Source organism: Drosophila santomea, chromosome 3R, assembly GCF_016746245.2.
Source record: "Drosophila santomea strain STO CAGO 1482 chromosome 3R, Prin_Dsan_1.1, whole genome shotgun sequence".
Classification (NCBI taxonomy): Eukaryota; Metazoa; Arthropoda; class Insecta; order Diptera; family Drosophilidae; genus Drosophila; species Drosophila santomea.
Window position 1 is genome coordinate 25,097,306 of NC_053019.2, and position 26,672 is coordinate 25,123,977.

The 26,672-nt window shown below is 40.2% G+C and overlaps 3 protein-coding genes across 12 annotated transcripts in view; 2 read left to right on the plus strand and 1 right to left on the minus strand.

Annotated features, from left to right (window-relative positions):
- Window positions 1–1,643: 1,643 nt before the first annotated feature.
- LOC120450842 (alcohol dehydrogenase-like) lies at window positions 1,644–3,354 on the plus strand. Its single transcript, XM_039634033.2, has 4 exons — window positions 1,644–1,825; window positions 1,893–1,932; window positions 1,999–2,069; window positions 2,274–3,354. Exons 1-4 carry the CDS (start codon window positions 1,763–1,765, stop codon window positions 3,060–3,062), a joined length of 963 nt encoding a protein of 320 aa, XP_039489967.1. The 5' UTR covers window positions 1,644–1,762; the 3' UTR covers window positions 3,063–3,354.
- A 3,005-nt stretch (window positions 3,355–6,359) lies between these two features.
- On the plus strand, window positions 6,360–24,674 carry LOC120454584. 7 transcript variants are annotated; one of them, XM_039640016.1, is made up of 9 exons: window positions 6,360–6,542; window positions 6,610–6,649; window positions 6,716–6,786; window positions 23,203–23,367; window positions 23,430–23,505; window positions 23,702–23,724; window positions 23,786–24,176; window positions 24,228–24,342; window positions 24,396–24,674. In XM_039640016.1, exons 1-6 carry the CDS (start codon window positions 6,480–6,482, stop codon window positions 23,704–23,706), a joined length of 420 nt encoding a protein of 139 aa, XP_039495950.1. In that variant the 5' UTR covers window positions 6,360–6,479; the 3' UTR covers window positions 23,707–23,724; window positions 23,786–24,176; window positions 24,228–24,342; window positions 24,396–24,674. The 7 variants fall into 7 exon arrangements, with proteins under 7 accessions (XP_039495950.1, XP_039495948.1, XP_039495947.1 ...); XM_039640014.1 differs by lacking the exon at window positions 23,702–23,724 and having other exon boundaries at window positions 23,786–24,011; window positions 24,079–24,176; XM_039640013.1 differs by lacking the exon at window positions 23,702–23,724.
- Window positions 13,317–26,672, minus strand: part of LOC120454583 (poly(U)-binding-splicing factor PUF60-B) — an 89,391-nt gene continuing 76,035 nt past the window's right edge. For all 4 annotated transcript variants that reach the window (XM_039640012.1, XM_039640011.1, XM_039640010.1 and 1 more), the window contains 3 exons: window positions 20,419–20,956; window positions 15,656–16,359; window positions 13,317–15,584 (listed from right to left, as the gene is read on the minus strand). In XM_039640012.1, the coding sequence (XP_039495946.1) occupies window positions 15,107–15,584; window positions 15,656–16,359; window positions 20,419–20,956 (1,720 nt within the window). In that variant the 3' untranslated portion in view covers window positions 13,317–15,106. The remainder of the gene's footprint in view (window positions 15,585–15,655; window positions 16,360–20,418; window positions 20,957–26,672) is intronic.

The following is a 26,672-nucleotide window of genomic DNA, read 5'->3' on the forward strand; positions in this document are numbered from 1 at the left end:
CATAGAAGCAGCGCAAGTTTGTCGATTCATGTTGCCACGCCCACTCTAACGCCCACAAACCGCCCAAAACTGCCACGCCCACACTTTTGAAAAATGTTTTGATATTTTTTCATTTTTGTATTGGTCTTGTAAATTTCTATCGTTTTGCCAAAAAACATGTATTTAATCATATGAACTCCGCACCCAGCACCCCGCACCCCGCACCATGTACCACGGACCCTGCACCACGGACCCCGCACCACGGACCGCGCACCCCGGACCCCGCACCCCGGACCACGCACCCCGGACCCCGCACCCCGGACCACGCACCCAGCACCCCGCACCCCGCACCACGCACCCCGGACCCCGCACCATGGACCCCGGACCCAGCACCCCGGACCACGCACCACGCACCCCGGACCACGCACCCCGCACCCCGGACCACGCACCCCGGACCCGGACCCAGCACCCCGGACCCCGCACCCAGGACCCCGCACCCCGCACACCGGACACCGGACCCCGGACCACGCACCACGGACCACGCACTCCGGACCCCGGACCACGCACCCCGGACACCGCACCATGGACCACGCACCCCAGACCACGCACCCCGGACCCCGCACACCGGATCCCGCACCCCGCACCCCGCACCACGCAGCCCGCACCCCGGACCCCGGACCCCGGACCCCGCACCACGGACCCCGCACCACGGACCCCGCACCACGCACCCCGGACCCCGCACCCCGGACCCCACACCCCGGACCCGGACCACGGACCCCGCACCACGCACCCCGGACCCCGCACCCCGGACCCCACACCCCGGACCCGGACCACACCCCGGACCCCGCACCTCGCACCCCGGACCCCGCACCCCGCACCCAGGACCCCGGACCCCGCACCCCGGACCCCCCACCTTGTTTTGCTTAAATTTTTGTTACATGTACTTCATTACACCCCGCACCCCGGACCCCGCACCCCGCACCCCGCACCCAGCAACCACGCATCCAGCACACCGCACCCCGCACAGAAATTGATAAAAAACAAGAGAGTACGCTATAGTCGAGTTCCCAGACTATCTGATACCCGTTACTCAGCTAGTGGAAGTGCAAAGGAGAAATTTCCACACTGACAGTTTTTGGTGCGGTAGCACCCCGCTGAGTAACAAGTATCAGATAGTCGAGAAACTCGACTACAGCGTTCTCTCTTGTTTTTATTAAAGCTGGCTTAAAAATCATCACAGAGATATAAAAAGAACTGAAATTTCCAATTTTTTTAATTTTTTGTAAGGGGTAAGTACGATTTTTTGCGAAAAATGTCATAAATTTGACATTTTAAACAATAAATGCCATTCGATAGGAAATTTTATTGCGAGTTCAACGGGGTATGACATTCCATATTTAAACGATTTCTTCTATTTTTTGTGATTATGATACCATCATAATTTTTTGCAAAAAATGTGAGAAAGTAAATATTTTCAGCCTTGAATGCCATCTTTTGTGCAATTTAATTACGAGTCCAACGATGTAGAACATTCCATATTTAAACGATTTCTTCCATTTTTTGCGAAAAAAAACTTTTTTTTTTTGGGTAGAAAAGGAACTTTTGGTTGCAGCCTATGAAAATGTTGTCAAGAGACTTCAGTATCAAAATTTCAATATCAAGAGACTTCAGTATCAAAATTTCATTTGTATTAGAACAAACATTTCAAATTCGGCAAACATTACAAAATAAAAAAAATAAAAAATTCAAAATTTACTGTATTGTGTTAACCAATTTGATTATAATGCCGCTTCGTCTTACGACCATTGCTCTTCTAAAACGCACTCCTTTATTACTCGTGCAAAAGGTGAGGCCAAAAATCCCTATTAGATCCTGTTCATATGGTAATTCACTATTAACAATGCCATTCGCAGTTAAAAGCAGCTCCGCCAACACGCACTCTACTTTTAAGAAGTAAGTAACTCGTTGGCAAAAGTCCAAGTCAGGATTGCTAATGTGCAAACCCATGTCCTTTTGCAGGGAATCTGGTACCGTTTTTAGATGATGATTCTTGTGTTTTCTCAAATAAGGCCATCATCCGCCATGGGGGGGTAAGTAGTCTAGAACACCAAAACTTACCACATTTGCCTAATAAGCGATTCAAATGAGACAAATACATAACTATCCAGGAGCATCTGCTCCGGGTTCTCTTCTCTTCATATCGATCATATGGTTATTGTCTCAGTGCAGTTGTCAGTTGCAGTTCAGCGAGTAATTGCATCTCTTTAAATTTACTTATTTGATCAAATCGACAGAGCCAGTGCAACCAAAAAGAAGCGTTTACCTTGAGCAACAAGAACGTAATTTTCGTAGCCGGTCTGGGAGGCATTGGTCTGGACACCAGCAAGGAGCTGGTCAAGCGGGACCTGAAGAACCTGGTGATCCTCGACCGCATTAAGAACCCGGCTGCCATCGCCGAGCTGAAGAAAATAAATCCAAAGGTGGCTGTCACCTTCTACCCCTACGATGTGACCGTTCCCATTGCCGAGACCACCGAGCTGCTGAAGTGCATCTTCTCCCGGCTGAAGACCATCGATGTCCTGATCAACGGAGCTGGCATCCTGGACGATCACCAGATCGAGGCCACCATCGCCGTCAACTACACCGGCTTGGTGAACACCACGACGGCCATCATGGAATTCTGGGACAAGCGCAAGTGTGGACCCGGTGGTATCATCTGCAACATTGGATCCGTGACTGGATTCAACGCTATCTACCAGGTGCCCGTTTACTCCGGCACCAAGGCTGCCGTGGTCAACTTCACCAGCTCCCTGGCAAAACTGGCCCCCATCACCGGCGTGACCGCTTACACCGTGAACCCCGGCATCACCCGCACCACACTGGTGCAGAAGTTCAACTCCTGGCTGGACGTTGAGCCCCAGGTGGCCAAGAAGCTCCTGGCTCACCCCACCCAGCCCCCGTTGGCCTGCGCCGAGAACTTTGTGAAGGCCATCGAGCTGAACCAGAACGGTGCCCTCTGGAAACTGGACTTGGGCACACTGGAGGCCATCAAGTGGACCAAGCACTGGGATTCCGGCATCTAAAGAAGTGATACTCCCAAGAATCTGGAAACTGGACTTGGGCCCTTGGTGGCCATCCAGTGGTCCAAGCACTGGGACTCCGGCATCTAAGGATGTGATACTCCCATGAAACACCACACATATTCTTGGTTTCAATGGGTGAAGTATTTGCCGAATGCAAAATCAAATGCAAATAATTACAAAATAATATTCAATATGCTACAGTAGAGTAATGTTAACTGGTTCATAAGCTGTTTGGATGGTTATGCAAATAAAAGATTCTTGGTGATTCGGAAATAAAGTAAAAGATCTAAAATATGAGTAGTGCCCTTAGGACTCGTTCTCGGTATAATATCTTAAGAACTATAAATGAAGCCGCTAGTCTTGAGTTAACTTATAGGATTCATTCCTTGCTCTTGCATTTTATAAATATGTATGCATATTTATATATTTACGTTTTGTTTTTATTTAGGTTTATTTTAATTTAGGTTCAGGTTTAATGGTTTTCTTTTATGCACTAAAAATTATATATTAACGGCTACATTTAAACCCAATCACAATCGGTGGTTTTTTAATGTGTTTTCCTTCCTTCTTTTGCTTCTCTAACGCTCCGTAATTTTTGTGTGTGTGCTGCTGTATCTGGAACATGGTGTGTTAGCTGGCTAATGGGTCTACGCATCGGATGGGGCTGCTCCTTCTGGCCAGGCATGTTAGCCAACATTGGGTTTAAACTACATGGGTATATTCGGAACACAAATAACCGAGAATGAAACGCGTGCCGTTTGGACTCGAAGCTCGAAGCTCGAAGCTGGGCTCGTCCTGCCCCTTTCGCGATTTGTTGGCAAATGCAGCCTGGACTCGCCAGGATGTGGCTTTTATATCGCTCCGAGAGAGAGAAATAAAGAGAGAGAGAGCTTGCAAAGCTTCGATGTCCTGGCTGCGACTACCTCTCTTTCCTTGCCTTCTTTTGGCTCTTCCAATGTCAATGTCAAGCTGTTTTTCCTCTCGTTTAAGCGTATTTTTCCTGCTCCACAGGACATGCAAATATTTTCGCATACCATCTTCTGTTACTTCCTACTACTCCAACATTGTTACACAAGAATCAACATATGCCTGCTCTTAAATGGAGAAGTGACCTACATACATGTAGTATATTATTTAAACACAACCACTGTCTTAATAATAATATTGCACTTCTCTAAACTTGCGTATTTGTTTTATGTTTAAAGTTACCATTTGGTTTCCAATTTGCATATATTGAGTGCATATATTGAGCGCACTTTAAAGTCAAATCGTGTGTGTGTCCTTTGTTGGCATTTCGCACAATTGATAAATAGATTTGTAATTGTTCGTGTGACATTCAACAAACTCCAGTGGCTCTGGCTTGCAGGTCGAGTAATTTTGCATTGTGCCAAAGGGCAATCTTATTTCAACCCACATGCAATTATCCTGCCTCCGGCTTGTTAATTGACAAAAGATTGACAATCATGCCGTAGTATTTGTGCTGCAGTATTTGAGTATTTGTGGAAAGAGGCACTTGGCTGGCTGTAGACCAACTTTAGCTGCAAACTTAATTTGCCACCGCTGCTGACGGAAATTCACTCGTAATGCAACACATTTTGAGTGGCTCTGAAAGTTTAACATCGTTAAAGCGGCCAAAGGACCTCGTCCAACATCCTGCTCAACCTCTATTATGTACGTTCATTGATTTTGTTTGTCCAGCTTCTGCTCCATCACACATTCCGCCACCCGACTTTTGCCACCTGCCACCTGCGATAGGTGTGCACTTTCTGGATGCCGGAGCTAATTAACTTATGCATGTCCTGGATGTGCGAGAGCTATGTCCTTCCAATTGGATGCACTGCTGCTGGGTGGGAAGGAATTGTTGTCATGATGACGCCTCTGCGCGTGAAACGCACCCACGACATGCATAGCCACCCAACCTAATTGCGTTTGTCGCGGAACTAAAGCTATGAAGCCAGTGGGGGCGTGGTACGTGTACCGCCCTTATTCCCGAAATCCGGAGTCCCTTTTTCGATTTTATCATGATTTTTTCGCTACTAAAGAAGGATTTCCTCACCAGCCACTCATGCATTTTGTTGAATGTCGACATTCGTTTGACAATTAAAATCGAAATCGGAATATACTGAAAGTGCGCTCTTAGCCAACATAAACTATGTATGTATAAACCCGTGACCTTTTTCGCAGTCAGGGGAATCCCGGAACGAGTTTCCATTTTCGCAGCATACTTTCAGGGATGCAGTGGTTTGTGCTGGCTTTGCGGGCTCAGTGGAAGCCATGTCGTCTCACGTCTCCACTGGCGACCCTCTGCGTCCAAGACCAAAGACCAAAGACGAGCACCGTACCGCCGGCCTTGATGGCTGTGGGCAAGGTCATTGCCGAGCTAACAGGTTGCTCGCCAGCGAGCTTTTATACCAAGAGAGAGTATAGAACAGAATGCGGGGGGTTAAAAGGAGCAGAGAGGAGCATGTCAGACGTCAGCAAACGGTTTTTGTCTTGCTTTGTGGCCCATATCTAATGTAGGTCACTGGGCCAAGTCTAACTAGGCTAATCTTGGTAAAACCCAATTTCTAACCTTCTGTCGTTCCTCTTGATCTCTCGCCCCTTTTCCGCAACCAGCTGGCCTACAAATCATCACAGAGATATAATAAGTACTGATTTTTGCAGCTAATGATCCCAGCTAAAAAGTCCTATCAATTTCCTAATAATTTTGAAAAAAAAATTTTTTTGGAATTTTTTGTAAGGGGTAACATTATGATTTTTGGCGAACAATGGCAAAAATTTGACATTGTAAACCTTGAATGCCATTCTATAGGAAATTTTATTGCGAGTTCAACGAGGTATGACATTCCATATTTAAACGATTTCTTCTATTTTTTGTGATAAAAAATCTGATTATTTTTGGGTAAAAAATAGGGATTAAGCCAAAATTCGTATTTATTGGAGGGGTTTTCATCATAAGATGCTTGAAAAACGTCATACAGGCATAAAAACTACAGTTTTGTGTAGCTTATGATCCCAACTAACGATGTCTATCAATATTTTACTGCTAAACAGAAATAATTTTTTTGCCGAATTTTGAAATTTTTACAAGGGGTACCATCATAATTTTTTGCAAAAAATGTGAGAAAGTAAATATTTTCAGCCTTGAATGCCATCTTTTGTGCAATTTAATTACGAGTCCAACGATGTAGAACATTCCATATTTAAACGATTTCTTCAATTTTTTGTAAACAAAAAACTGATTTTTTTTGGGGTAGAAAAGGAACTTTTGGTCGAAACCTATGAAAATTTTGTCAAGAGACTTCAGTATCAAAATTTCATTTGTATTAGAACAAACATTTCAAATTCGGCAAACATTACAAAATTAAAAAAAATATATAAAAAATTTAGTGTATTGTATTAACCAATTTGATTATAATGGCGCTTCGTCTTTCGACCATTGCTCTTCTAAAACGCACTCCTTTATTACTCGTGCCAAAGGTGAGTCTAAAAATCCCTATTAGATCCTGTTCATATGGTAATTCATTATTAACAATGCCATTCGCAGTTAAAAGCAGCTCCGCCAACACGCACTCTACTATTAAGAAGTAAGTAAGTCGTTGGCAAAAGTCCAAGTCAGGATTGCTAATGTGCAAACCTATGTCCTTTTGCAGGGAATCTGGTACCGTTTTTAGACGATGATCCTTGTGTGTTCTCAAAGAAGGCCATCATGCACCATTGGGGGGTAAGTAGTCTGAAACACCAAATCCCAAGACTTACCACATTTGCCATTAACCTATAAACGGAATTTAAAAGTTGAGATGTAGATATTTAAAATGTTCTATCTTACTTTTAGTGCCTCTAATGGACTATTAGAGCAGTTCTATGTAGGTTTGTTTAAGGGTCTATAGAAGTTTTCAGAGGTTAAGGAGTGCCAAATGTATAGACAGTTCTTAGTTTGTGTGTTTGTTAAAAAATATCAAAAAAAGTTCAATTTTACCGAACTAACTACGCGCAAGATTCATAGATACAAAATTAACATGTATAATAATTTGTGTGGGGTGTGGAAAATGCACGGAAATAGAGTTGGTTGAAACTACAGAACAAATTATTTTATGTGAAACATTTATTGTGGTATATATGTATATAGTATATATATATATATACATATATATATAATTAATTATATTAATACGCTGCAACATTTAAGATGAGTTTGGTTTTGTGTTTCGTGTGGGTCAAACAGCAAATTTTTACGCAAATTCAAGTTTACACATTACCAACTGATGTTTTGTCTTTTTGTGTGAATGAGTGTGCATGTATGTATGTATGTACTACGGTCTAATCAAATCTATACTTTATCTATGAATACTTTATATAATATTTGATTTTCAATAATATATTTATACTGCATAAGAAGCGAAGGGCAACCAAGTTTTGGAAACAGCAATTCGAAAACTTCTCGAAATCCTACTTTCTTTTTGTTTTATATAATTTTGTATTGCACAAACACGGGCAACGTAAAACATTAAATTTGTTTTTGAGATTCGAAATACTCTTTTCATATACGCTACTACTTTCTTTGCTTAAAACGACCAACACAACAACACAGTGTGCATCAGTGTATCTTTAAATTGGTTCATCTTTCAACTCGGCGCTTAGGGTTCTAATGTTAGCTTTTCGGGTCATCGTTTTAAGTTCAAGATTGCGCTTTATGTGGCGCATCTTTAAAATACAAATATATATGTATTTATATGTATCTATTACTTGAGTTTGCCTCAACAGTAACACATCGGTATCAAAGTTATATATGTATGTATATATATATTGCTTATATGTTGTCCTCTCTCCAACTAACTACTATACCTATAATATCTGACTGTTAATTGTTGAATCATATGATTTACCTTTCGCTTAGAGAATACTCTCTAACAAACTTTTACTTCACACAAATAGGGTATTGTCGCATATATATTTTCTTAAAAAGAGTTTTCTTAGCTTCTTGCTTGCTGATCATCGGTTTCGATTCAGATATCTTCGTTTATCAAAAACCATGCATTGCCTAAGATAAAGCAAAAAAATGGAATCAAAGGTAGAATTGGATACCACTTGTGTATGTACAACTTAGAATGACGGAAATCATAAAGCTGGCATTACTAAAAGCATCAATATTGTACACTATAACTAAAGCTAAGAACTAAATTAAATTTGGTATCCTTGAATGGAGTGTTGAGTACTTAAATAAAAATTTGAATCAACTTTCAAAAGGCTGCAACTCAAATAATATTTGTAAGGAAGCGGAAAAACTAGACTGACTAATTCAAATTACATTGAGCACCGGAGGTATGAAAAGAAAACAAACTAAAGTAAATAATCTACAAAGAAAGAGTGAATTTATGTATAATCAATATCGATATTGCTAAGTATCAATCTTTTACCATTACTTTTACGATTACGTGGTAACAAGTTCGAAAACGGAGAGTACGTTATACGAGTACATTTTACAAAGTCTAATATGACGGTGGTTTCTAAGTCAACTATGAACTAATTAGTACCATACGAATGTAAGAGTATTTATGTTTAATTACAGCTAATCTTATGCTAAACATTAACAATACAATATGTTGTACAAACATTATTTTCAATTTTTCGCTTTGTGCATTGTACAAGAAAAAATTATTATTTCGTGCAACTACTTTCAAATTACAGATATACTTTTCCAGAGGTTACTTTACTCGTATGCCACTTAATTCAAATGAAGTACAAAGGTTCTATGTGTAAAATGGTTTTTTTTTCCACATTTCATTTATTCATTTCAATTCAATTCAAAAAGGGATTTATGCCAAGAAGTATTTCAATAGGAAAATTACACAAAGGGTTCACATTACATTTTTGTCAGCAATTGGTTTGATTTTCGGATATCTCGGTTTGGATTCTGGGGGGTTTTTTTTATAGGCTAAAAGAGTAAATACCGTTTACATGTCCATTGTATATATCGAAAGAATTATATATGGTGTTTCAGTATATATATGTTAGTGTCTAAACATCGCTACAAGTATAGAGCGAGAAGTAGAGCGACAGCAGTTACGTGTTACAGTTACAAGATACAGGTGTTGTATATAATATATCCGTTTCTCGTTACAGGCTAAACAAATAATAACCATTTCGGAAACAAATGTATACAAGGTTGGCTGTCATACTTTTTGATCTATGGATACGTTTCTCAGCCCAAGCCAAACTCAATTCAAAGAGTTTTATACTGGTTTGCTTATGGCCTAAAAGTTATATCGTTATATATATATATATATATATATATATATATATGTATATATATTTATATGAAAACTTATGGCTAACCTTCGTGTTTACCAAATCGTTCAATATAATGCACTTGCTTATCGTTTACATAGTTTGTTTTAATCCTTTCGCGACCTTTGTTCCAATCCTTGCAGAAACAAATGTACAACAGTTAGTGAGAAGAGCTCTTAACACGTCTGCGATTTTTTCTTATGAATAGGTCGAAACGATCTGTAGTTTGGGAACCATAATCAAATAATTAAAACTCAAAACAGGGTTCTAAGCCATTTACTCTCCAAATGGGCGAGATTTCGTTTAAAATTCCTCGTTGCAAAAATTGTACTGATTGATTACGTGTAACAAGTATAGCCAAAAGCTGAGCTCGGTCTGCCCAATGAGGTGGTTTTGAAATCATCGGGGGCTTTAGACACAAAACATAACCGAATTTTATTAACCCATTAACCCTAAAATTTCTGCCGTTGCCACTATTGGTGTAAGAACTTTTTTCATGTCAATTAGTTGCTGGAAGACGAGTCTAAGTTATGTTTTTCGTTTAGGAAAGTCTTAGCAAGGCTTTCTGCTAAAATTTCGTTAGCGAATTTACTCACCTCAGTTTTTGGAGTATTTACTTCACAATGTTTATCGTATTTAGCCTTAATAAAAAAACCACGTTTGTATCAATTGAACTTGGTGTTGAATTCGTTCGTTTCGATTCCATTTTCTTTTTTTTTTTTCTTTTCAAAATACAGCTCAGTAGAATTGATATGTTACGAGCCAATAGAAGTAATCATCCTTCCTTGCTATATAAGAAAACATGTTCCTTTTTTCAATATATATATGTATATATTTGTTTGTGTTTTAGTATATTTGAATTTTTTTTTGCTTAACACTTAAATTAGGTTTGAATCCGACTTTTGTTGTCTTTGATCTTAGCATTTTGTTAAGCATTTGAAATGAGCAAAAGTAGCCATTCACTGTTTCTTAATTAATATGTGTTATGCATTTAAATATAATTTTAGCAATTGATAAATATATAGCTTGTTCGTCAAAAGTATCTCTTGAATACTTTTACGCATTGCTTCGAAATTATTTAACACCTTGACTTAAGTTTAAGCTTAAATTAATGTTTTTCTTAGAGCATTTTCAATGTGATTTATATGTTTTGTTGTTTTTTATATTTCCCAGAATTAATCAAAGGAAATAATTGCTTTTAGATTTTATTGTGTACGTTCGATTTTTGGTTTGCATTTTCACTTAAACATTTATTGTTTGGTTTGGTTTTTCGCTGCGTACTTACCACCATTTTCATTTTCATTTGTTTATAAAGAATTAGTTTGTGCCTATGCACATCAATTGACTAGCTTGTTGAGAGTGTGTTGGTGTGTGTTTGGTTGTATTAGTGTCGGTGTTTTTTTTTGATAGCGCTTGGTTGATAAGAAAACATATTGGTACGCCAAACAATAAGCAAGAAGCCAAAAAATGCCAGGTCTCGAAATAAAAATACTTTAAGTAAATTAATTAACTTTGGGTTTCACTTTCATTTTGTTAGGATCTAATAACCTGATTTCGGAATTTTGCTACAAATTTGGTCCTCATTAGTCACTCAAATCAACAATATTGGATGCACTTGTATGTTCGGTTATCTAAAACCATATCCAAAATGAAAACTACTTGCTTGCGCTGTTTTCAGGATATCGATGATCGGTTCAAAATATATTTTCTGGAGAATTCTTCAGCAAACCGATTTTCAAAAAATGCAGTTTGGTTTTCTTGGGTAAATCTCGAAAACTCTTGGATCTGACACCATCAAAGTGATATGCGTTGTTTTGTAGCCTTCACAACAACAGTTGATGAAATGTTTAACTTGTTTTTCTTCCCTGGTTTTCTCTGGGTATACCAAAAATTCTACTCTAAGTATGCAATTTGACACATTTTGAGAGACGCGCCTCAATCAATATACTCGTATAATTGATATATACATATAATATATAATTTTTTGGTTTCGGTTTTACTAATTGAATATATCACGGTCTTGCTAAATATCATCGTATATGTTCTATCTGTATATATGCATGTAAATATCTATAAAGTTTTCGCCACTATATGTCGTTCTGCGGTAGAACCTGTTTCAAAGGCTATCTAATCCAACTATTTCAATTTCTAAAACGCTGCTCGATCCGAATCCAAATCCAAAAGGTTCCCTAGGATTGGTTTCCACGTCGATTGCATAGTAGTATAAGTACTTTTCTCAGTTTGTTAGGTAATTTGGTTTACGAATACTGACACTTGAATGCTGAAACACAGTTGATCTTATTGTCATATGATGTATGTTGTGTGTATGATGTAGGTATGTAAGTAGTTAATATGCTAATGTCTTCCTAATGGGGGGAACTTCGAGGGAATCTCGGCTGGGTTTTCAACTGTGACAGATGATATGAGATTGCCGTTGTATATATAAAGGTTTTTACTCAATTGACTACTGTACATGTTTCATCATGCGTTTGGTTTTATAAATGGGTGTATATGTATATCTATTAAAAAGGTTTAAGTAACTATGGTTATCTAAACATGTTGTATGTCAAAAAGTTGGTTGTAAACCTACAAGTAGAACGAAATGATAATGCCCAATTCGGGGTGTCTAATGTTGTTACTATATTACAGCAAGTTCTTATGTAGTTTTTGGCCCGATAAATAATGCTTAAAAACTGCGAATATTATTTGCACAGAATATGAAAACTCTTGATGAGACTAACCACACGAAAACAAGTCAAAAATACAGATATTTTAATTTGTTTATAAATGTTCGAGGACTGGTGGATAAAAAGTTCAATTTATGAAAGATAAAACTTGTAAAAAGTGAATTATAATTTTTGTTTGACATGACATACATATCAACCAGTCCTTCATTTTGAGCAATTTGTTGTATTCTATTAATATTGGTAACAAAAAAAAAGATATATGTATATGTATATATTTTATAGAGAGCTACGAATGTTCGATCTGTTTACTATATATCAAAATTAGCAAGCTACTACTTTGGGTATATATCTTTGGTACGAGTATGGGAAATAAAACATTTCATTGGATATATAATATATCGAATTCAGACTGTTGAAACTGTAACGAGTACAAATATCTAAGTAGTTCGCCGACACTTTGTCGCTCTGAATGAATATTGAAGCATACGGATAAGTGAATAAAAACTATAAGTTATTCGAAAGGAACTACAATGAACATAGGCAACTATGGGAGCATTTTTTGACTTCTTGCTTAATCGGCTAATAGAAATAAATGGAAAATGCAGTAATCAAATATAAATATTTTTATTTGGTTTTGTTTATAAATTATGTCAATAGAACAAAGTGTGTGTAGTCATTAAAAAAAAAGGAATTCGTATTAATCATCTTGGATTGGCAGGGTAAAATCAACCTTATGCTAAAAGCAATTGTTCTGAGATCGAGATCTGACAGACGAGTTACAAAAATTATAAATATTAATATGGTTAAGTAAATGGCACCGTAGCATGTCTGGAATGTGTTATTAGAGTCTTAGGCGTAAACAATAAATAAATAAATTAGTTTCTGCAAATGGAGATGGGGTAATTGTTGAGCCTCGACTTTGGCCCAGGCAAATGTAAAATGAATTTTGGTTAATATGCATTATCTTTGGTATACGAAACAATATTACATCATACTCACCCCCCGAGTCGAAATCGAAAATCTACAGGAATTAAAAACAATTCTCCACAATCGCACAATCGTTAACTTTTTTGGTACTGGCAAATGCATCGAAATGTAATAAGTTCTACACATGGCTAAGAGGAGCAGATAACAGATAGTAGAGAGAAAGACAGCACAGCACAACAACAGATACAAAAGTGTGTGGATTATACGAGGTAAATCAAATCAAATAAAAAAATACAGATAATTGTGGTCAAGTATGTACAATCAAATTAATCAAATCATAAGAAAACACAAATGTTTGCTCAACTCATGGCAAAGTTGCTTGTTGTTTTGTTCGTTGGTTTTTATTAAACACAAAAATTACTTCAAATGTTTCATTGTTTTCCATATAATGTGTGTGTGGTGTTTGTGTGTGCTTGTTTGTGTATAATGTATATAAACTAGATATTTACATACGCAAAATATTACTTTCCAAATGATAACTAGTAACTAAAATTAAACTTCAAGCATGCAAGCGATTCAAATGAGACAAATACATAACTATCCAGGAGCATCTGCTCCGGGTTCTCTTCTTATTTCGATCATATTCTTGGTTTCAATGGGTGAAGTATTTGCCGAATGCAAAATCAAATGCAAATGCTACAGATAAGGGTAATTACAAAATAATATTAATAACTAAGATTGTGCCATTTAAAACAATAAGCTACAGTAGAGTAATGTTACCTGGTTCATGAGCTGTTTGGATGGTTATGCAAATGAAAGATTCTTGGTGATTCGGAAATAGGGTAAAAGATCTAAAATATTAGTAGTGCCCTAAGGACTCGTTCTCGGTATAATATCTTAAGAACTATAAATGAAGCCGCTAGTCTTGAGGACTTTTCGTCGCTCGAAAGTATAATAATAAGAATATGCAAATGCCAAAATGTTCAACAAATGTTATTTAGTTACTTGCTACAAATGGTTGAGATTGAGTGCAGACTAAACTAGTTATAAAACTAAATCAAATAAGAGTCGCACACATAAAACACAACGAAATTTTGTTCAGTTCGTTGTTGTATTTGTAATTGTTATTATAATTAAGTACACAGAACAGATTTGGGAAAAGATAGAAGGTTGGATATAGGAGTAGAGAGTTTTCGTGTTGGTGAGTTTGGTGATGTTCGTTAGTGATTGGTTAACTCTGTTGTTGTATCCTATGCTGGGTGAATTAAATTCGAACTCAACTAAACGTCTAAAATAATAGTCTAATTTAGGGTTTCATCGCTGATTTAAACAATAATTAATAATTCTTTGTCTTGAGCAAAACGTTTTCCTTCGCTGTTTCATTCAATTAATTAATACTGCCCTTGCAGGAGTTTCTCATTCATTTCAGCTGAGTTTAGGGCTCCAGAAAAATGAACAATTTTTCGATCTTTAATTAGTGAGCGCCATTCTTGAGTTAACTTATAAGATTCATTCCTTGCTCTTGCATTTTATAAATATGTATGTATATTTATATATTTACGTTTTGTTTTTATTTAGGTTTATTTTAATTTAGGTTTAGGTTTAATGGTTTTCTTTTATGCACTAAAAATTATATATTAACGGCTACATTTAAACGCAATCACAATCGGTGGTTTTTTAATGTGTTTTCCTTTCTTCTTTTGCTTCTCTAACGCTCCGTAATTTTTGCTTTTTGGTTTTGAATTTTGTTTTTCCTTGATTTCGCTTTGCTTTGCTTCCGTTTTTGTTCTTTTTTTTCTCGCTTATATTGCTTATGATTTGTTATATTTATATATATATATTAGTTAGTATTTATTGAACTCGCCCGGGGGCGCCTTAAATATAATACTTAATTTGCCTTCCGTGTATCGGACTACTAACTTAGCCAAACTCAAAGGAAAACCAACTTCGTATGAGTGTTTTTCTGTGTGGTTCTATGAATATTAATGGATTTGGGGCCATGTGGATTTCGTATGGATCTATTACTAGGGGTGGTGTTCACATGTGGATGTGGTAGGGTGGTTGTGGTGGTGTGTGGTGTATGGTGTATGGTGTATGCATGGTGAGAGTGTTTCATTCAAATTACCAAACAAAACGCGCGTCTTAGACGTACATGCCCATGCCGTACATGGTGCTCCAATCGACGCCCTGGAAGCTGGACATGTCCACGTTGGCCAGCGCATAGTTCGAGTAGGCAGACGCCGGATTGGCAGCAGCGGCGGCGGCGGCAGCAGCGGCATTCAGGGGATTGCCGGCCATTAGGCCAGCTTGCTGGGCGGCAGCGGCCAGGCTGTGAGCTCCAGCGGCACCTGCCCCATTCGCAGCATTGGCCGCCAGGGCGGCAGCCGCTGCTGCCGAGTGCGCCTGCGAAGCGGGATTCGAGACGGCGCTGTGGTGGCTCTGCTGCTGCTGCTGGGCGGCGGCCACATGGGCATTGTGGGTCTGCTGCTGGTGATGATGCTGCTGCTGTTGCTGCTGCTGGTGATGATGGGCAGCGGCGGCCACGCTTTGCGCCTGATGAGCCTGCATCAAGGCGGCGTTGGCAGTGGCGGCGCTGGCGGGGATCGAGTAGGGTGCGTATCTATATTGGGAATTAATCAGACTTTAGTTCGCTTCTAAAAAGTCTCCAGATTATCTAGCCCTTTTACTCACCTGACGCTGTGCAGCGCAGTCTGCGGATATGTGGTCAACAGCTTCCCGAAGCCAGCCTGATTGGCCATCGAGGCTGCTGCGGCGGCGTTTTGTACTTGAAATGGATTCTGTGATATGAGGGCGGCCTGCTGGGCAGCAGCGGCTGCTGCCGGCGATTGCAGTAGCTGTGTGGGATTCTGGAGCATGGCCAGGGGGTTCATGGTGGCCACGCCGGCACCACGGGCTCCAATCAGCTGGCCAGGAGCTGTAGGCAGCTGAACGCCCAGGGTGCCCAACATAATGCGCTTCTGGAGGAGCTGGGCAGCCGGAGTGACCGCTTCCTTGGGCTGTGCTTTCTTGCACTCGACCTTCTTGTTCTTGATGGTGTGGAAGTGAATCTCACAGACGCGGTCGACCACATCCTCGTTCTCGAAGGTGACAAATCCGAAGCCGCGGTGGCGCTTCGTCTGCTGGTCCATCAGCATAACCGTCTCCTCGACGGGTCCGAACTGGCTGAAGTAGGCCTTGACCTCCTCGGCGGAGGTGTCCTGCGAGACGCCGCCCACGAAGATCTTCTTGGTCTTGTTGGCCTGGCGAGGTCGGTTCTTTGGGGTGGCATGCTTGGGATCGATCTTCTTGCCATCGAGTGTGTGAATGGGCACCTTGAGGACCTTCTCCACGGTGCAGGGTTCTTGGAATGTGATGAAACCAAAGCCGCGACTGCGCTGTTGGTGTGAAGGTTGAGGTTCGTGTGTGTTTTGTGGGTGGGGAAGAGAAACAAATAGGGACGGATACATTAGTTTGGTGAAGTCATTTGATTTGAGAGAGAGAAAGAGCTTCGGTTAGAGGCGACTAGGTCTAAGTTGCAAATGTTGTAGTTATATAACTAGGATTAATAATCGTAAAATGTCCTACGAAACGTTAGCAAAAGTCCAACAAAGTAAGAATCAATCAAGTCGATCGGAACTCGATCTTCCACAAGTATATAAAAATGATATATATAGATATATGTAAACACAGATACGGATACAGTTTATATGCATGTATGTAGATGGCTTTATTGACTGAATTGGGCGTGCCATTTTTACGCTTTTTGCTCATCAAATTTGCATCGTTCGTTTTTTTTTTGTTCTTTCGTGGAGTAAACACAAACAAGTTTTAATTAAAATCCAAACAACACAAAATATGTTTCAACTAAAAACTAAAATTCGTCTAAGGATACATTTGCTGTGTTAACAGAATACCAATATTTATACGCAAGTATAAATCGATCGTAATATATATGGTCATTTGCTAAACTGGAACATACATATATCATAGAAACATTACGAAATATATGCATTCAACGTGTTCTCCATACTGATGCGACACCCCACTAGATCCCAGATATATGTAGTATACGGGAGGCATAGATATATTATATACACGATAACTGGAGGATACCAAAAACATTCGTTCACTCTGCTGCGAATGCGAACTCAAGGATACAAATGTGGCAATTACATATGGTGTATGTGATAGTAAGGCTTTAACAAATAGAGTAGTACGAGTAGTGCGTTTCAGAGCTATAATACAATTGTAGCAATTTTAAATCTACTTGGCACAATATTTGTTTCAAATACAATATATATGTAAGCTATTAAATATTACTGCTAGTAGTTATGTTGTCAAATAGCTATAAAACGCACTATTGGAAAAGTTGGGAATGCTTTAGATGTGCGTCTTTTTTTAATGATTACACCATCTTTTGTTTGGTTTTCTTTCAAGTTAAGTTAAACCCCCTTATACCATACAATTCGTTTTTTTGGTTAGTTTTGCTTAATAACTACTTAAGTTGTTTTTACAAATAATGAGATTCGAATGTGTGACTTTTGTTGCTTAGTCTAGTTAATTATTCTCGTACCAGTTACATATATTACAGTAATGGGGAATACAATTTTGTCTTAAGCCTAGGGCAAAGAAGAGTCAAATGGCCCAGATACAATTTATGGTACATTATTCGAGATAGAAATATAGAGAAACTATGAGACTACCTACCTAAAGAGAAAAGTATATAGTTGCTAGTGTATGATTTAAACCTTTCGTATACGATTCCTTTAAAAGACGAGCTTTATTTATGGGCTTTGGGATTGGTGGGTTAACACAACTAGCTACTTCCATTTACCGGGCCTAGGATATTTCCTATGAGTTGAAATCTATAATGTATGCCGATTTCGGGAGATGTTCTAATGCGATTACAAACAGGGTAAAAAAAAAAGAAAATTACGACGCAACACAACAGAAAAAACTTGATTTCTTGACATATTTAAAAACTACTAAAATCAAAATATATGGTTTACGTATTTGGTTGGTTAATTTAAGTGATTCGGTATGCGAAATGAAATTAAGAAGCATTAACTAAACACACATAAACAGAATGTCGCATAGTGGTTACTTATAAGGACTAAAATTTACGGGGTCTCGTAAAATGGTAATAAATACGTTATGTATTGGGTACATTATGCTAAGCTAAGGTTCTTATTTATGTTACACAATCAATTCAACAGTTGCCAGGACGATTTTCGGATCCATATTACGCTAAAGTGGGAACATGGGCATTTGGATAGTATTATTTGTGGGGTTAAAGCACGCCTCTTTAAAATATATAAGTTTTAATTGAGTTCTAGATCTAACAACTGTGTACGATATATGGCAGGAAAACTCGTTAGTTTAATTTGCTTTTTGAGGCTTGCTTTTTTTGATATCAATGCGTGGAGTTTTAAGTTCATTGAATACGTTTTTGGTTTTTTTTTGTTTTTTGTTGGGTGAAAAACGCTAAGGTAAACCAAGTACACAATACGAAGTACGAGTACAAGAACGAGTACATTCAATTAGAGATACGAATACAATTATGCAGCTGTTATTATTGCTCAGAGTTATACGATATACGAGAGTTACGATGCGCCAGTATTGGTATTGAGTAAGTCAAGTACGCTAAACGTTCTCTTTTTTTATACAGTAGTTAAAATTACTTGGCGATTGCTTTTTTGTTTAATTTGTTTTGGGTTTTTTTTTGTATAAAATGTACCTAAGCCGTCGCTGGTTCGTCATCCTGTGGTTGCCATCGTGGTCATGGTTACCTGGGCCAGGTATTCGCTGATTCCTTTATCGGCTGCTTTGGCTTCCGGTCTTGTCCTTGACTCGAGATTCCTCACTTTTGTGGTCGTGGTCGTGGTTTTGTGTTCATTAAAATTATGTTATGTTTAGTAGTAGTTTTGTACATTCGGTTGACTACATACATATGACTAGCTATATAATTGACTGATCGATCCTAGGTGCTTATGGACTACAGTACTCCCCAGATCATCGCAAGGATCGTCTTCACAGGCGATCTGCGCACCGAAGACAGTTGGTAAACCAGTTTTCTTCTCGCTTCTGTTGTTTTTCTTCATTCTTTTGTTTGTTTCTGGTTTCTTGTATACTCTTTTTTTTCTTTCTTCTTCTTGTTTTTTTTTTTTTTTTGAAGGGGGGACGGAACAAAGGTGTTTTGTGTGTTTCTGTGTGTGTGTACATCTTTCGGCGTCTACTTGAGGGGCAAGGGGCAAGGGGCGAGGGGGAAGGGGCCAGGACACAACCCCGTTAGTCGATCGCCGCGAATATAACTGCCCTATCATGCAGCCGTAATTGCGCAATTGGCTCGGAAACAACCCCAGGTGCACACACGTATGTACGTACGAACAGCTATAGAATTTGTCCTGTGCCGCATCCATCCACATCGAACCCTAGTGGCTGCAGAGGTCGCAGGAACAGCTGCGCCGAGGGACCAGGACTCGGAACAATGCGCCAGTCAGCATATCAGCCTATCAGCTTGCCAGCCAGCGAGCAGCTGCTGTTTTATAGCCCGAAAGCGGCGCGCGCGCTCTTTTCCGCTGGGGAGCAGCCAACTCAAACATTGTATGTAGAGTCAGTCGCATTGATATACATAAATGACTATAAATTACTAAATACTAGTACATGTAGGATGTGTGCTTATCAAGCGGACAAATTGCTCGAAGCATTAAGCATTGGGGAAAAAGTCCATTTCCGCTGCAATAGGGAAAAACTCCTATCGATGGGTATTGGTAATGTTTCATTACTTTTTCCTCTCTCTTAGAGGAAAGGTCAACTAAAAGGTGGTTTGAAAAGCCATTTGTCTTGATGATAAAATAGTTTGGAATCTAGTTTTGGGTAATAGTAATCCCCTGCTGAAGTTCTTCAAGCGAAATTCTACCAAATTCTGTGGAGAACGGTGGACAAAGTAGTGGCCATCATGCTTATAAGAAAACTGATACAGCCTGCATACAAATTATGACAGGGAAATTGGTACTCGAATTCGTGTCTCAATAAACAGTTCCGAGTGGATCAACCCCGGCTCAACAAGCTGATCTGCATTTTAAACCTGATTAAATTCAATTTGGGTTCGGTGGTCCCTCGTCCTCGTCCTCTTCGTTCTCCTCCTCCCTTCCGATTTTCTTACGCCGATTCTTTTGTTTTTGGCACGTAACGCCGAAAGAACTGTAATTCTAAACCTCGGCTGGAAGAAGAAGACGATGAAGAAGAGGATGCCAAAAGGGCGACAAAACCTGCAGTTCTGCAGCTGTGCAAAAGGTAAATCACAAAATGGTAGCTGTAAACCCGAAGGGCAGGCGGCGGATTATGGAGGTACATCATCATGTGCGACAGATACATAGATATACATATACCATGATGTACATTGTACAAATGGTTTGGTGATGGAAATGAAAATAGAGGATATTTCGGCTTACCTGGGTGACGGGATCCTTCATGATGAGCACATCGGTGACGGTGCCAAACATGTTGAAGTATTCCTTCAGCTTGTCGGACGACGTCTGCCAGCTGAGGCCGCCGACAAAGAGTTTGCCGGGTGCCGGATCGGAGCCACTGCCTCCGCTCAGGCTGGGCGTGGATCTGCCAGAGGAGCCGCTCTTGTTGCTGCCCCCCATGGCCGGCTGGCCGTTATTCTGTCCCGCACCGGCGGAGGCATTGACATTCTCCTTGAGCAGCGCCAATGCCGCCTGTTGGGCCTGCTCCTGTTTGGGCTGCTGATCCTGTCCAGATGGCACCACCACCACGGCGTTCTGGTTCTGTTGCACCGCCTGCTGTTGTGACTGCTGGGCGGCACTCTTCAAGACCGCCGCCGTGGTCAGGCCACCACCGATGGCGGCCACACCATTGTTGGCTATCGATGCCACCAGCGCCTGGTGGAGATCGCGATTGTGGTGCGGATCAATCAGGCCCGCTGCTGCGGCGGCTGCTGCTGCGGCCGCATTCTCCATGGGATTGCTGCGTGCGTAAAAGAAACTATCAGCGGTGAGCAGGTGATCCTCGCCAGAAGTGGGCGGCGGTGGCTGCTGGCGGTGCAGCATGGTGGCGCCTTCCTGAAGCGCGTGCATTTCCTGCTTTATCTGAATCTTGAGGGCTTTTCCGCAACGGTTTCTTCACTCAAAAGTTTTTTCTTCGCCCTTTTGCTTCTAATATTTCGCAGAATTTGTTTTTAGCTGTTTTCCTTGGGTTTGCGCGGTTTTTATTCTTATATTTTTATTTAAGCGGAAATCACTTGCATGGCTTCCAAAAAAAAAGCATAGACTTTTGTGCTTCCTGTTAATTTTCGGACTGCCTTTCGTCGTTTTTTCGTTTTTTTTTTTTGCCACTTGCTTTTACTACGCTTCCTTTTTTTCGGCTCTACTTTGTTGTTGCCAATGGCAATGAATTGCGTTTTCTTTGTTTTTTTTGTTTTTTGTTGCTGCTCAACAAGCTCGTGAATTATTGCAAAGCCATAAATAAATGCCCAAAAACGTTTACGGAAATGTTCTAGTTACACGACACTATATTTATATAAAATTTCGCTCTCGATTTGTTTCTTGTTTAATTTGCGGTTGCGACTGCGCAGTTTGAAAACTGAAATTCGAATGTTGTCGTGTTCGCTGCTTTGGTGCTGCCCTTCCTCTGCCCGCGCCGACGTCAGGACTGCGGAAGCAGCGTGCGCAGGGAAATGACAAAAAAGAGGGTTGCCGAGCAGCTGGCAAGTGACAGCTGATACTCACAGTTTCTTTGCGCAGTGTGAACGTTTGCCAACACTACCGCATTACCACTAAAGCGGCATCTACTTCTTGAGTTTGGGATATGGGAGTCTGACCTAATTACATCCTAATAGATTGTTTTATATATTTAGCTCTTTTTCCATAAATAGTCGCAAAGAGTGAGAGAGAGAGGGAGGGCAAGAGGGGTAATAAACAAGATAGTGCAAAGTGATGTCGAGAATTGTATCATCCACTTGAAGTGTTAGGATATAACCAATTCGAATGATTTACGATAGAAGGGACAAACCACTTGAAAATGTATTGGGTTAATTGGAAGATTGAGTTTTTAACACCTCACATTCTATTATTTGCCTGACCCAGACCACTATATCAAGCCCTAACCGCAAAAATACGATAAGCGATATAATTAATTTTTTTTTTTAATAATTGTTAAAATGAATTATGATGTACATTTGCAAAAATACTTTTGCTATCGCATTTAGATGCGGTTAGGACTCGAAACGGTTGGTTTCTCACACGATCGCTTACGAATTATTGCGAGTATGGCTCAATATAGTTGTCTGCAAGGATATTTTAGTATTTTAAATCCTGTGCAAGACTATTATTTTGAGTTCCATTCCACAGGCAGTACCCATTATTGCGATTTCGGTCTTCTCGTTTACCGCCGAAGTGATAACCTGGTTGGTGCTCGCGTTAACCAGACATGATGTTTCCTACACCGCCAATTCGGCGCACTGCGAACGCCTCGAGACCCGCAGTAGTTTGCATTACCCAGCGAAGTACCTCAAGGTGAGTCCAGTTCTTGACCCACTCAGAGCCACCTAAAGCCATCCTTCCCAAACAGTTCATGAGGTTCAATCAGAAGTGCGAGGTGCCACAAGGTTTGATTCAGGCCTATCAAGGCGACACAGCAGGACCATCATGTATGTTTTCTTGATTATAAAAAGGATCTATGCATGTAGCTTATGTAATGACCCACTTATTTACATTTGTCTTCCGCAGTTGAAGATAAGAAAAAGAAGTAGTCTGCATAGCCAATCCCAATCTGGTGTAGAATTACACCCCGGTTACTTGATATGGATTCATAGGGGTTCGAGTCGACTAAGCTCGACATATTTAACACTTGCTGGCCGGAAGGAAATGAAAGCCCAGGGAAAACCCTGTAGCCACTTTAGGTAGGAGACCACAAAATCGGAATAGGATATTCTATGCTCTCACTGCAGGATCTTACTGGGTATTATGTTTGTACTATATATCATTTTACAATCCAAGTGAATCATTTAATGTGACAGGCGCTGCGGAAAGTCAACGATAATGCTCAATGGAAATACAAGTTTCAGTTTTCTTTTCTTTGCAAATGGAGTGGACAGTATAATAAAAAAAAAATAATAAAATAAACCAAAAGCTGTTTTTTTCTAAGATTTTCTTTTTAGTTTGCTGACAATTGGAGTGCCTAATGTGAAGTCACTCCTCTACTGTATTCCACAGGTCCTTCCGATTTTGTTCATATCAATCGTTGGAGGTATACTTAAAGTGGGCGCCATGATTCGCCTGGCTTTGGTCAAGGACGATGTGTTCTTCACCAAGGATTCGGCTTACTATGAGTACTTGGAGACGCGCAAAGGACCCTGGTACAGGCAGAAGAGTCGCAAGGTAAGTAACTTAATCAAAAAACCAAGATTACTATTCTATAATTCATATTTCCTTTACTACAGTGGGGTGGTCGCGATGAGTATCCTATGCCTCCCGAATTGCTCCTGGCCAAACAGGGTGATGTCAATGGTCCCTCATGTAAGTTTCTAATTACAAATTGCAGAGGGACATGTCAAAAAATTGATCTTTAAGAATTAAGTTTTAAGCTTTTGACGGTGTACAAGTTTTTAGCGCTTCCCAGAAACTATTTTCTAAAATTGTGTTTAAATATTTTTAATTTAATGTACTATTTGGCCGGACCTTCGTTCGCTTTTGTCACTTGCCAAACTTGCAGTCTAGGAGGCGTTGAAAATTCTGGTAATTACCACAAGTTACCACTGCTAAAACCAACTTAATGACAACTTTCCATTTATTGCAGTTGCCGAGGACAAGAAGCCAAAAAGTGACGAGGGTCCGGATATCAAAACCATTGCAGGACATGCAGTGATCACAGGAGTAGCTTTGGGTTTGGCAACAATGCTGTAGAAAGTCGTAGGACGCAGCAGATTGACAATCTCAGGATAGAGCTGTTTTAGTTATAGTGAAGACGCATGTTTCAGTTTTACTACGATCTGTAGTACACAGTTGAAAAGGACGACAGAAGGGTAAAGGAACAAATAGCTTGGATTGGACGTGGTGGTCAGATTAGCATCGAAACTATGTATTTTATAGACTTGACTCTACGTCTTCCGTCTGTTCGTCTGGCCTTGAGTTTTCGGATCCGCTGAGGAGGATTCCCAACTAGACTGATGGTAGAGATCTTAGACAAGGTAAGTTTGTATGCCTGCAATTAACGTTGATTGATTGAGTTCTATTCCTAGGTTTACTATCTGAGGTATTTGAGCACAGATTTCGGAGTGCAGGATACTGGGCTATTTAAGCTGGCACGAAGAAGGGCGATCCTTGCTGTTTTTCTTAAATAGTGAACAAACATACGTATGCTATCAATCAATTTCTATGTTCATCAGTTAATTTCATACTTTTGACAGCATTTTTTGCACGCAATTTCATTAGAGGCGCCCCCAAGTGGCGAGTAGCTACTCCTTTCGTATGGAAAGTAAAGAGGTCCTCGATGTAAAATTTTCTACGCTGTGTAGAATGCAAATGGTGGATGTAAAATGGAAGCCTGTTTTTCGTAACTGCCGTTTTGAACCTACTTTGATCAATAACGAATTTTTACATCTCTAGCGCCCCAAATTCCTCAAGTTTAAATCATACATTTTTAAAAACAATTTGTACAATAAAACGATTAAGCTTTTTATGAACAATTCCTACGTGTTTAGGCTTTTAAAGCGAAGAAGAGCAAACAAATATTTGGTAAAATAAAGGGCATAAGTTATAAATGAAAGCAATTTGTGGACACTGAGAGAGTCCTTCAGGGCAGCAATGACATGTAGCAGGATGCACGACGACAACCGGTTGTAACTAAGTAAAACAAAATAAATAACTCGCTTAAATATGAATATGTTTTGATAATGCCCCTAGCAAATTGCTGTACCTTTTGTGCGGACATCCCCCGAATCGAATGTCCTTTCTTCTCATTGTCCTTCCAGCCCATTTTCCAGCGCGCCTGCGCCTGACGTCAAAAGCCCAAAAAGGAGGAGAGTTTTGTCGAAAAGAAAAATCCCCAAATAAAAAAAAATTTGTCGCTGCTTGGGACAATTTTCAGTCTTAAATTGGGACCATGTTTTTTTTCTTTGTGTGCCAAATGAAACGCATGTGTGTGTGTGTGTGTGAGAGTGGGTGGGTGGGCAATGTGCGTTATTGATTTTTGGCCCAGGAAATGGGAAATAATGCCAAAGGATATGAAATTTATTAAAATAGATTGCAAAATAATTCAATGAAGATGTTGAAAGGCGAACTTTGACACGGGCAGGGAAGGCAGCGCAAGTAGCTTGTATTTTGGGGGTGGGTGGGGTTTTTCATCAGCACGTGTGTATTTGTGTGGCTTTTCCGCCGTCGGTTGTTGAACTTTCCGAAGCGACGTCGTCTGCAGGATTTTTTTTTTTTTTTTTGCCGTGTGAAAGACGTCTGTCAATTTTATGGCTACTGACCCAGAAAAATGGAATGCTAAGGAAACCTTTCGATGGCAGCAGGACGTCCCAAAAATACAGCAAGGATTTGCTCGTGTGGGAAAACCCCGAATATGATGTTGGCGATGACATCAGCAGTCGTCGTCGCCGCGATATGTAATTCGATTAGGCGCACTTAACGTTCGCCCTCCTCCTGTGGAAAGCCCTACACTTCCCCCTCCTCTCACCATCAGTGCCACGCATTTTAATTGCGTCAAATAAACGGAATAAACAGCAGGGAAGGTGCTTGGTCACGAGCCATCATCCAACTTTTTATGGCCTCCCCTCGGACTGATGGCGCACACATTAAGTTAAGCACTCGGAGGTGACTTGATATATATACTTAGGGACTCAATAAACTGTGGAAGTCAGCCCATCGGCCACTGGCATAGTTTGTACTAGAAACGAAAGTGATATAAATATAATAAATCTGGTTTTTACATAAATATATGATTTATGATTAGAGAGAGGCTAACGTAAGCTTCATCTGTGAGTTAGTTAGTGTATGTTACACCATATCATAGTATTACCAAACATTCAACCAAATTATCCTAAGAGAAACACTAGCTAAAATCATCAATCCATTTCCCAATCGTCCTTTAACGACTCCCTGGCTCAAAGCAGCTTGTCAGGCAAAAGTAATTTCTAATCCGCAAGGGCTATCCGATGACAAACTGCAATCTGAAAACCGTAGTCGTTTGAGCCTTTTCCCCCGGGGGCCAAAAATTGCAATGCAATTTACCGGGATCCATTGCCAGAAACAACAATAACAATCGGGTGAAAAAACATGAGAATGAACGAAAAACAAATTGCTCGGCTTTGCTTTTTCAAAAGCCTCCCAACAATTTCCCACTCTCTCTCACCTGTCGTTTGTCCTTTGCCCTGCATTTTCCACCCACCAACCCCCCCTCAAGTGCATCAAATTTATGTAGACACAAAACTGCAGTTGGGTGAAAAGCATCAGCGAGAGAGAGAGCGAGAGAGAGAGAGTGGTATTTTCATTGAGAAAAATGCCACAAAATGAAAATGACGGCAACTCTTTTCGAGCTAAAAGCATATGGCGCAACTTTATTGTTTTTACATTTGATTTTTCCACAACCATGGAAGCGAAGGCAGCGGCGTGTTGAGCTGGGCAAAATGAAATGCACTTGCACACGGGCAAAGTGCAGGGGGCCACGGAAAAACGCCGCATAA